General features: G+C 27.3%; 1 protein-coding gene across 3 annotated transcripts in view; it reads right to left on the bottom strand.

The window, feature by feature from the left end:
• The window catches only part of LOC107443656 (uncharacterized), a 94,600-nt gene that overhangs the window by 12,950 nt on the left and 68,915 nt on the right, over positions 1 to 12,735 (bottom strand). For all 3 annotated transcript variants that reach the window (XM_087157760.1, XM_087157761.1, XM_087157759.1), the window contains 5 exons: positions 10,534 to 10,699; positions 7,210 to 7,425; positions 6,348 to 6,525; positions 4,005 to 4,175; positions 2,399 to 2,582 (listed from right to left, as the gene is read on the bottom strand). In XM_087157760.1, coding sequence (XP_087013886.1) covers positions 2,399 to 2,582; positions 4,005 to 4,175; positions 6,348 to 6,525; positions 7,210 to 7,425; positions 10,534 to 10,699 — 915 coding nt within the window. The remainder of the gene's footprint in view (positions 1 to 2,398; positions 2,583 to 4,004; positions 4,176 to 6,347; positions 6,526 to 7,209; positions 7,426 to 10,533; positions 10,700 to 12,735) is intronic.

Raw genomic sequence — 12,735 nt, 5'->3', positions numbered from 1 at the left:
TTGCCAACATTTTTCACATAAGATTTCAGATCATTCCAAAGCAATATTGCTCTTTCAGCTGCAGGTGCATTTTCCAGCCAACGGTGGTTACAAAATCTTAGTGGTAATTTGTTCTCAGTTGATTGATTAATAAAATCTTCTTTTCTTGTGGGTGAATCTTTAAAAAGATAGAAGATTGAGCTCAGCATGGAACCAATGAGCCATTGTGTTTCAGATTCACCTTTGCAGAATGCATTATTTAAAATATGAAGCCCACAACTTCCTATTGCATTGCATTGAACACCATGTTCTTTTAACAAATCTTCTTGAATATTACTATAAAACTTCCAATTGACAGCAGGACCGTCCATAGAAATCTGCAATAATTTTTTCAGGACTACATTTTTGACGGATGAATAAAAGCAGGCTAAAAGGTCATCTGCTGTAGAATGGCCCAGAAAAGCTGATGTTAAGTATCGCGTCTCTACAATGTTCTTATCTGGGTTCCAAAAGTGGATGTGTATATCCAACTGCTTCTGCTGTGTCGCTTTGTTCAAAGACTCATCAAAAAGTAATGTATAAAACTTGACATTATCAATGCACTTCAGAAGTAGCATGCTAAAATGAGGTGCAAGTCTAAAATGACAGAGATATGCACACTTAGATTCACTGCAGGCGAAATGACGTGCTATTGAACTGTCTGGATACATTGTACTAAATAATTTTCCAGTATCTTTGGAAGAATTGCAGGAGTAGTAGCTTTCTACAACTTTTAAAGCCCATAAAATCTCAGAAGAAAGAACTTCTTTCCCCAAAGCCCAAGAATCTTCTAAAAAGATGGAGACAGCAGAAGAGCCAAAGGCAACAGAATTTAAGGATTTAGGTAAACCGATTTAAGGAATCTGACCGCTCAAAAAAAATTTCAAAACGCCAAAATAAAAAATATTTAGCACATTTTTAGCAGTCAGAAGAAATTTTAGCACTTTTTTGGCCCTAAAAATGTTGGGGGAAAATTTTAGCACTTTTTTAGGACATTTTAGGACAGCAAGAACCCTGGTTATAATATATCACATGCACATTTTATTGATGATGCTACTTTTTATTAGAGATCAAAGGTAAGAGCAAGTTTTAGGCACTGGGAGACACATTGAAGGTGCATAGCCAAATTTTTCAACAAAAAATAAGCACTTTTCGAGCTTTTAAAAATATTTTAAAGCACTATATACATTAACAAAATGCAAAATAGTTTTCAAAGACATCACATGTTCTTCTTTGTCAACACTACAGCTTAGTGCAAGTCAAGGATTTCTCAATTAGCTGCCTCCAGGTTTGAGCTAGATTTTTCCGCCTGTTTATTCCCAATAATTTTAAGTCCTTCTCAACATTGTCCAACCATCTTGTAGCTGGTCTCACTCTTATAATATTCAAAATATTTAGGATAAATAAACATTAAAATACAGTTTTAGACCAAAATCAGTAATCTGATACTGTGGTTCCTAATTCTTTCCCCTATGGAACCCTTAATGATCAAGCCTTTTTTAGCAGATTCCACAGCAATATTTAAAAAAAAAATAATTCACAGCTATGAATATACTAACAAAAAAAAAAAGACAGCTAATTACTTTGAAAATTATTTAATAAGTAGAATGAAATATTTAATATTATATTAATATTTCATTATGAATTTTTTTCTTGGTGTATGTATATGCTAAAAATAAATAAAATAAGCTCAAGCTATTTTTTTTTTTTTTTTTTGAAGAAAGAACTGTTACATACGATGAGAATAGTTATCAGAAAAACGTAATTATTTATTCTCGAGTTTAGTTATTTTATTTTGAATTGAAAAGCTCGACGAGAAACACTAATGAAATTTTTATCAATGCACATTGTATCTATAAATTATTCAACATATTATATTGAAAAAAAAAATACATAATTTAAATTTGGCTACTTCTTTACATTCACATTGTACAACTTAAAGAAGTTCATATAAACAAGTGAAATATTAAATAAATTTTAGATTATTGATTGAATATAAATATTCTTCTTCTTTGTCAGCGCAACAGCCCCTTACAGGCCTTGACTGCCTCAACAGCTGACAAACGCCAGAGCCTCTTATCCATGGCAACTCACTTCCAATTTCTAATCTTTAGGGTTTTTAAACCATTTTCAATGTCGTTGAGCCATCTAGTAGGGGGTCTGTCTCTGGGACGTGTCTCCTCAGGTGACTATTCTCATACGGCTATTTTCAGGGCTTCAATATTATTATTACCGGTTAAAAATATCTTTACTTTCGGAACCCCTGTCCTCCTTCCACCAAAGGGCTTCGCGGAACACTTTTTGGGAATCAACGATCTCACAAATCAATTTTAGAGTTCTTGTAAGTAAATGATGAAAAAGAAACTAGATTTACACGTACCTTCAGTCATAGTAAACTCTTCAGTTTGCCTGCCTTCACGTTCATTCTCGTATTCAGCCCAAGCTGTTTTTCTTTCTTCTTCAGTCAAGTCCTCTTCTGTTTGATTTTGAAGAAGGGAATCATGCTCATGATAACCCACAATAAGGTCTTTATATTTTATAAGCATCTCAGCCAACAGACGATCCTACATAGGAAAGTCATTATTTTTAGTAAATTTATAATTTTATTGAGAGTACAAAATACAATTTGATTCACTAATACTAATGTTTGAAAATGCAGGTTAATTAATTTTGCACAAATAACAAATCAGATTATGCACAAATAAATGCTGGCCAACTTTTCTTTTTTTCCAAGTTTGATTTTCTATAGTAGTAGTAAAATGTAAAATCAGAATAATGTAAATTTAAAATACTGAAAAATATATATATTTTTATATTTTATTCGAGTTTAATAACATCAAATTTTGATCATCATGCATTTATAAATACATGTTTAATTTATTCATTTGTAGTAATCATTTTTAGTGGCCTTAATTATATAGTGCAAAATCAGAAATAAAATGTAAAATCAGAATAATGTAAATTTAAAATACTGAAAATTATATATATTTTTATATTTTATTCGAGTTTAATAACATCAAATTTCGATCATCATGCATTTATAAATACATGTTTAATTTATTAATTTGTAGTAATCATTTTTAGTGGCCAGTTGGATCTCTATTTAATGAAATAGCTAAATCCCTATAAAGAGTTCTTTAGATGGAAAATTCGATAAATAAAAAATCACCATTTGAAACACTTAAACACAAAACAGGTTTTTAATTCATAAACACTAGACATAATTAAAATAGTAATTGATACAGCTTGATTAAATAAATTAATAATTTAATGCAAATTAATGAAAGCATCTTCAGTTTGCTTCAAGAACAAAAGAATGCAACAGTGTAAAATATGAAATCCTTACATTACAATTCAAAACAATTCTTAAGGATACATAATTTAAGGATCAAAACATAAATGAATTATTGGTTGCTCTGATAATAAAAAATTTTCTTCTCGAGAAAAATTTCTTAAATGTTTTTAAGCACATTTAATTCAATATTACAGAGTGGAGAGTATTTTATTTTATTTTTGTACATTTTATTTTAATTTTGAATTTCTAATTCAATCTCTCAACAATAATTGAAATTGCAAATTTGAAACTTTATTTCATTTCAGAATTTCATTAAAGAGGACAGATTGAATGTTTTATCAATAAAAAAAAACAAGTCATGGTTAGAAAATAAGAATCAGATCTTTAAGATGAATGAACTTGGCAAAAAGTTAAAATTCAAAAGATTATTACAACTTGCCAATCAAAGAAAGAGTTTCGGTCATTAGTTTTCAAGCATTTTCAATTCTAATGCAAATTAATTTCTAATAACACAATATTTTTATCTTTCAGAAATTTCATCACTCCCAGTGATGAATGCATGACTTGCATTCATGAGGTGTTTGAAGTGAAGTTTTGTAGCAAGTTGTGATGAAGATTTAGTTTTGTAGCAAATTGTGGAGTGCAACAATTGCAATTTTTTAAATATGTTGAATAAAAAGTGTTAACTTACTTGAGGTACCATAGGTGTCATTCTATTGCTTGAAGATTCAGGGTCAAATGTGTACAATTCAGCAAGTTCAGAAGAATTGAAGTGGCGATCAATTTGTTGCTCATCTACAACTCTAATTGACAATGATAATTTATTGACTTGCCGGTCATAGATTTTTTCTTCCATAGTTCCCTATAAAAAATTTAGTTGTATATATTATTAATTCTACCAATTCTATTACATTCAATTGTAACTAAAATTCAATCACAATAACTTCACCTTGAAATGAGCCAAAATAGCTTAAATATCCTATTTAAGTAATTAGTTAAGGCAACTAGATCATTTATGTGTGCTCTGTCTAATTTATATGAATAAAAGTACTGACATTAAGCATTTTGCCTAACAAATAAATTCAGAATTAAGATAATTCTTTTGCTTATAATTTAAGTACTAATAAAAGTAGTTTGTCTGGTTTCTTTTTATTTAAAGAATTCAACGAGCATTAGTCCCAGCCAGTGGTAAAAAAAATTACATTATTTTTGTAGTTTATTACAACAATTACTTTGTTACAAAGGTAGCTAACTACGACTACTTTTTTTAAAATTTAGTGACTACAAACTACTTTGGTACTACTAGTAACTACTTCACTACTTTAAAGAGACTAACTTTGCTCGAAAAGAGATTACTTTAAAGAGACTATCATTGCACCCACGCAGATTGCGTTTCTTATAAACTAACGTTAAAAGTAGTTGCCAGGAATCGCTACAAACTACTGGTTCCTTGTATCGCATTACACTACTTTTTTAAAAAAGTAATGGCTATGGTAGTTTCACTACTTGCAGTGCGCTACTTCAGACCACTGGTCCCGACTATAACAGAACTTAAGGTTGATGGTGTTCTCGCACAAAAAAACTGGTTTACCCTATGTTATTCAATAGGAAAGTAGAGAATAAAAGATAAATTACACTACAATTCTGCCCAGAGCTTATATGTTTAGAGGGTTAATGACGGTTAGATTTGGTCAAAATGTCTTGAATTAATTGAAGTTTATCATAACATTTTTCTCAAGTATTTTCTTGCCTTCTGTATGAGGACAAAGTAATAAAATTTAAATTCTTAAAAGAAAAATAAAGAAAAGAAAGCACAATAATAATGCATTTTAATATGTTATATTTGAACCATCCCAGTGAAATAAATTAATTACTTGAAAGTTTCATAACTGCATACATTTAAAACATATATTAAATAAATTAATCATATGGAAAATGAGACTAGCAATATCCATGGACTAATATTTAAATTAAATATCTAAATTTGATATTTAGAAGCTATAAAACAAATTTGTCTCTTTAATAACAATACATAAAATATTTGAAGAGACTAATAAGTAGGTGCTTTGAAAAAAGATTCTAGAATATGTATACAGATATTTATTTATATTTGCTAGTGATTCAAGACTGACTTGTTTTCTTTTGAAAAGTCTGTTCATTGCCAATTAAAAATAATTGAATGATTTTGAAATGTAAACAAAGGGATAGTTTAACTGTATAAAAACATTCCAATAATTAAAAATTAAGTTTTTCATTTCTAAAGGATACTAAGAAAGAAAGACTTTATAAAAAAAAATTTAAAAAAACCATTAACAGCAAAGAGGGGCAATAAATTTATTAACAAATTATAAATTAAATCTAAAACCTTCACTTCAGATGTATTGGATTTTTATGCATTTTTAAATAAAATTAAAAAAAAAAAACAAAGTGAAAAATGTATAATTATCGAAAATCAGCTTTATTTTGAAATTTGCAGAGCAATTTTTTAAAAGTGGTCTCCAATGACATAATATATATAATGAAATATTTAAACATCCTTAATATCGTAACTATTAAAAAGAAATTTTTTAATGATGATCACATAACTCCACATAAATTTTCTCCTAATTATATAGATATTAAATTTGTATAATTACAAAAAAGTTTGTAATCCATTTCAATAGTGTTTCCACATTACACAAATTTATTGTTACTGCTAAAAAACAGCTATTTTTTTTTTTACACAAAAGCAAACATGAATGGCTTTTTTAATAGTTAATTTTTATAGATATGTATTTTTATATTGTTTTGATTAAACATGCCTGAAACAGTCCAAAGCTGTATTAGAAAGAAAAAAAATACATATATAGGGAATCAGAGAGGAAAAAATACATTTAAAAATTGAGATGAAATATATATTTTAGAATAAGAGAGGAAACGGTGTAGTTAACTCAAAAGAAGAAAAAGTGAACTTAAAAAATAAGAGAAAATCATATTCAAAAACTATCTAACATGAAATATTTTATAATGATTAAGAAAAAAACAAATTTCATACTTGGGCAAGCAATCTGTATATGTAAACAGGTTTATTTTGTCCAAATCTATAAACTCTAAAAATTGCTTGAACATCATGAGAAGGATTCCACGAAGCATCGAGAATAATAACTCTATTTGCTCCAACTAAATTTGTGCCCAGACCTCCAGCTCTAGTAGAAACAAGGAAAAGACGGGCTCTAAAAAGAAATAAGAAGAATTTTAGACTAAATTATTTCACATTGTTAATAAAAATCAATGGAATAATGAACCTTTTTAGTATAGAAAAAATATCAACTTACAATTTCCTCTTAACTCTCTAATAATTTTAAATCTCCTAAAATAAAACTTCAAATTTTTTTTTATTTGAGAAAATTTCTGAAACATATTTCTATTCTCTCTTTTGTATAAAATGTATCGATTGAAATATATTCTATACACAATATACATTATAAAAAATTAATGTTTTTGCACTAGAATTAATTTGAAATAAAAAGCAAAAAATTTTCTTTACATTATTTCGTAATTATTTTTATTGTAGGTCAATTTAGATAATACTTTCTGGACCTATATAGTGACTTCATCCCTATGTTTATTTTAGAATTATTATGTAATAACATAATTCTAACGTAAAAAATTAAATTAAAAAAAAAAACTGAATCACTTTAAAAATATTTTACTAAATTTTCTTTTCAATTAAAAGTCATTTATTTATTTAAAAAAAAAAAAAAAAAAAAAAGACTAATCACGGATAAAATACTTAGTGCTTACTAGAATAATTCATTTGCAGATAGACTACAGTAACACCAACAATCAAAAACAATTTAAAATATTATTTATGAAAACATCATTCCTTTAAATAATTCTACTGTGAAATGTCGCACCTTAAATTGTTTGGGTTATTGAACATGTCAATAAATTGCTTTCTGAAATCTGCAGAAGTGCTGCCATCCATTCGAAAATAGTCAAGGCCTTTTATCCATGAATAATGCGCAATAATGTCTTCATTGATGCCCTTTTCCTTCTCCCTTTCATCACATGCATGCTCCAAAATCTCTTCTATTAAATCGAGGGTGAGCAATGATTGGGAAAACACAATCCTAGAAAAAAAATCAATTTAAGTACATAATGGTTTAGAGATTTAAGAATGTCTCTTTATTAAACATACACATAATAATAAGATTGTTGAAGGTAAATGATTTTAATAAACTAAATCAAATAATTTTAAGACTTGTTATAAATTCCTCGTCAAAAGAAATTTCTGAAATTAAATTATAAACATTATATGCATCATAGAAGAAATAGTTAAATTAAGCTAATGTTTAATTTAATAATTTACTTCTTAAAAGAATTTTGACCCTAAATAACTAAACATTTGTCCAATAGACTCAAGACCTTGTAGTAAGCTTAAGGAAAAATCAGTATATTTTTTTTAAAAAATCAGTAAATTTTTAAAAAAAAAAAAAATCAGTAAATTTTTTTTAAAAGAAAATCAGTATATTTTTTTAAAAAAATCAGCATTTTTTAAAAAACAGAATACATTGACAAGAATATTTTTAGAAGGACGAATTATAAAATAACCATAATTTGTTCTACTTGAGTACATTAATAGCAAATTATATTGCAAAAGAAGAATAAATTATGCTATTGTTAAATTTAGAGTTATACTTAGTTTAGAACAGAGCTTCAACAGTTCAGTATAGTTTTATTAATGAAACACAGAACAACTCATGATAGTTTGAGATCAATATAAAGAAAACTTTTTATAAAACTGTCGTACATAAAAAAAGTTTAAAAAAACGGTATCAATTAATTTATATTCTCTTACTTCAATATTTAATTTAAATTTGCAATTAAGATAAAAACTTCTTAAATCCAATAATTTTAAAGTAGGGTTTTCATAATCGCAAAACAAAAGCGTGGTAAATGATTGCATTATTGATTAGAATTGATCATTTTTAAAATCTGATAAAAGAGACATCACCAGTAATTGTGAAACAGTAAAGCTTCAACTTAGAGATTCATTACAACACCTGTTGAAAATTATGAATAAGCACATGACCCCTGAACTCATTACTTGGAAGAAGAATTTGATAATGCAAAACTGTAAAATGAGTTTCATTTTCATGAAATTGCTAAATTCTATTAAAAACATTCAAACAATGAATAATATACACCTGAATAATGTATATAACTATTGAATGGTTCCAACATTAAACTAACAAATTTTGCAATTTTTATCTGTATTATTAATTAAAACACAAATATATTAGATCTTAAATGAAAAATCTTTTGATTCTCAAATTAATTATTTTAAAATCCATATTTGTTAAAAAATTTAATGTTCTAAAGATATACAAAAATCAAGAAATAAAGCTAAAAAATCAGGAAAAATATTTTTCATCAGGAAAATCAGTTACGAAACCTTATAAATGATGGAAAAATTAAAGAATATCTATTAGTAAAACACATACAGCATAAGTTAACAGCAAGTGAAGATTTTAGTAAATTTATTAAAAATCATTTTAAGACTTGTTTGTAATATTTCGTTGTGGACATAAAAGAAATTTTAAAAACTAAGACATAAACTATGCATACATCATAGGGAAAAAGAAGTTATTGCTTAATGCGAATAATTTGATTCTTAAAATAGGTTTAAAGAATCAAAGAATAGGATTCTTAAAATAGGTTATCCAATAACTAAATTCCAAACTAGTAGACTCCAAATCTTAGCCAGTTAAGCAAATTAGAGATATTAATCTAACACTATCACATCTTTAAAGATTGCAAACCATTTAATCATTTATTTACATTTAAACAAAAAATTTAAAACAATTTCAGTAAGCTACAAAAATATGTTTTACATAAATGAAGAAAATTTTAAAAATAGGCACATTTTTAGTTTTAAGTCTAAAGTCAAATATGATTAGCTAGCAGAGTAATGATTTAAGTTTAGTCATATAGGGTAGAAATTTGTTAGAAATATTTTATAACCATTTGTATAAAGAATAAATACAGTTGAACCTTAATCCATCTTTCGTCTACCTGTATGTATTGTTTTAACAGACCTATCACAAATGCCACTCTTATACTACTGTTAATAATGCCCATTTAGATTGTTTGAAACTAGAACATTTCCATGCCTACATTCAGAAATTTTACTGACATTTGTAGAAAAAAATAGTTATCTTGTTTGGAGCAGAAAAACTACATGGATATTTGGGTAGAAACACCTAAAACATTATTTTTGACATTTAAACATCAGTTTGATTTTACACCCGTCATTGAACAGATGACCCAATTTTGAGATTACGACAACAAATATTTAAATCCTTAGCCTTGTAATTTTGAACCCAATCCAGGAAAGAAGGGAACTCCTAGATCAAGTATTGGAATAAATTTGCCTTTGTGGAGGATCTTTTTAATGAAACTAAATTGCATCACTTGGAGAGTAAAACCAGAAAAACCACCAAGCCTAATAGCAAGGGGATCTATCTACCACTGAAGATATTTTAAGTCAGCATTGTTGTCGGTGCCAGGTGTGGAATTCGTATAGACCAGCCATAGCTAGGAATCGAACTAGGGTTACCTCGTTGGTTGGACTCTTATCCCCTGAACTCTTTAATACACCGGTTAATGAAAATGGTGAAACTTGTGATGAGATATTGATTGAAAAAAATAGTTTCAGAAACTGAAGAATTGCAAATGATAACGATGAAGGCACTGAAACAGAATCATAACCAGTGCTGAATTTGCGGAAAGCCTTAAAGTCTTCAGAAAAGAAACTTTCTGCATTCAGACTAATTCACAGAAGAATGGCATCTGCTATTTTATTGTTTGTGTTTAAAAGAAAAGATTATGGTCAAACTAAAATTTCTAGAAATATTAAATAAATAAATGTGTTTTTTCATCTTTCCATCATATCATAAATGTTTTAACAATAAGCATTTAATTTTTTAAATAAAATTTTTTATATTTAATGCAAATTTATTACTTAAATAAATTTAATGTTTTTACGTCTGCAAATTTACTATATTTCATACTTTTTAAGTGATTATTTGATATATTATATTAGTTTCCATTCATAATTTTCCCATATCTATTGTTTGCTACGAATGGTCTCATGAAAAACGATCAGTAGAGGTTTTTCCGTAAATGAAACTGAAAAGAAAAGCTGAGGAATAATAGACGAAAGATACATTACTAACACTTTATCTCCAATACTTTCACACTCTTTTAAAATATTCATTAACAGCACCATTTTCCCACTTAATTCAATCTTGTGAGCATCATCATCCGAAATAAATTCATGATACCACTCCTTGGTTTCCACTGGTTCCACAAGTTCTTCCACTGAATCTTCATCCTTGTCATCTGAAAAACACAACATTTAAATTTGGAGAATGTCTATTACATTGTAACATTTACTCAATGCCAACTTTCAAATAAACTGCAGTCAAAATCTCCAGGTAAGCAGAAATTGTGATAAAAATATGTGCATATCTTATCTAAGAGGAGTAAAAAAAAAAGGCTCCTTTTGTCCCTCGGTCAACTTGAAAAGAATCACATACTCATTCTACCCAGATTCAATGTGATTGGTAAGTAATTTCTACTAAGAGAACAGATTTATAATAATATTTAAAATAAATTTTAACTTTCAATCACACCAATTGTAATGTGCTATTATAGGCACTACTACAATCGCTAATCCTTAACCTGGAAAAAGTGTGAGAAATTACTTAATATTCCCATAGCCGTTTTTTTTAGTTGCCCAATTATCTGTATTTTTCGTTATCCGGATCTGCTTTGATTCCGATTGGTCAGAATAATAGGCACTCAATTGCATATTAATAGTCAAAACAGTAGCATTTTTGTTAAGTAAGAAGTATTTTCATAATCAAGATAAGGATACTACATTGCAATTGAATTCTAGGGATAATTAGATTCTACTATATCTATAAATGTTTCAATTAATTCAAGTTTTTTTATAACTTTTTTTTTTAGAACAAAGTTTCTTCAAATGTATACACACAGTTTAAAGTGCAATTTTGCTACAATATTTAAATAAATTTTTTTCCCTAACATTTTAAGTTTGATTACCAAAAGTATTCAAATGATAATGTTTATTAAGATAGAAAAAAGTAATTTTAAAAAGACTTACTTTCAAAATTTGTCTTCCTAAAATGTATATTACAATTGACTTATAAATAAAATTTCAAGAACCATTTTGTGATGACTGTCTAGCTATTTTTTAAAATTATGTAGAACAAAATAGAAAGAAAGTTAATGAAGTCTATTTGCTTGGAAATATCTTTCAGGCTAGATATAGGGCAAAATTAACAGTCACTACTGGCCAAAGGACAACTAAATATAATAAGAGGCAATTTAAAAATTGTCTGCTAGTTGTGATCTGATTAAAACTTGAAAATTGCACCGTATTTGCATTTTATTAGTAGTAGTATTTTCAAAAATGGAATAATTAAAAATATTTTATAAAAATTACTTAATTTTATTGTTTCTTAATTTTTTAATTATAGAAAGGAAAATATCTTTTGAGAAATGCTTGAAAAGAAACATCTTACATTAACAATGTCTATCAACAGTTTTCTTAATCATTTAAAAGTTTCAATTTTTGAAAAAGTGATCACATGACTTGAAAAATGGCCACGGTTAAAAGTGCTATAAAAAACTTGAAAGCAACAAAATTTCCTAGCTTTTCCCTATAAGGCTGGTGATATTTCATGATTTAGAGTAGGGGTGCACAACTTTTTTGAGTGAAGGGCCACTTGCACAGCACGTAGATTAACAAAGGGCCATACTCATATTCAGTAATGTTAGAGATGTGTTCAAATATGATATATTTTATCTAAACATTAGTGTTCTAAACACCAAATATTTTTATCAGTAAACTTAATAACATATATGCAGAAAATTATGTACTCTTAATTATTCAAAACTAATAAAAACTGAAAATTTTTTTAAAATTTTTTCTTCCATTTTTCACAATAATTAATTTATCAAAAGCCCAAAAAAGTATGTATTTTACAGAGTAACATAAATTTGAATTAAATATTTTAATAAAAGAAAATTTATAATGTGTAAACAAAATCTAAATTAAGCTTAATTTCGTATTGCATTCAAATGTTACCGTGGGCCACATGTGGCTCACATGCCATAGGTTGCTCACCCCTAGTTTAGAGAATTACTTTTTAAGTTATACCAGTAGTATAACTATTTAATTAAAGCAGAGTATGATCTCTGAATGCATTATTCTATGGCATTCTCTGAAAACACCCCTTTGTTCATTTGTGAATTATTTATTTATGCTTATTTAAAAAAAATTAAGTTAATATTTTTTTTTCTACTATGATAGATAAACTAAAATGAATATAGGTCTATTAACAGCTTTG

The sequence above is a fragment of the Parasteatoda tepidariorum genome, chromosome 2, assembly GCF_982258835.1.
Source record: "Parasteatoda tepidariorum strain Cologne lab strain chromosome 2, Ptep-v5.0, whole genome shotgun sequence".
NCBI classification, from domain to species: domain Eukaryota; kingdom Metazoa; phylum Arthropoda; class Arachnida; order Araneae; family Theridiidae; genus Parasteatoda; species Parasteatoda tepidariorum.
The sequence above is the reverse complement of the archived record's forward strand: the minus strand, read 5'-3'. Positions and strand labels throughout refer to the sequence as shown.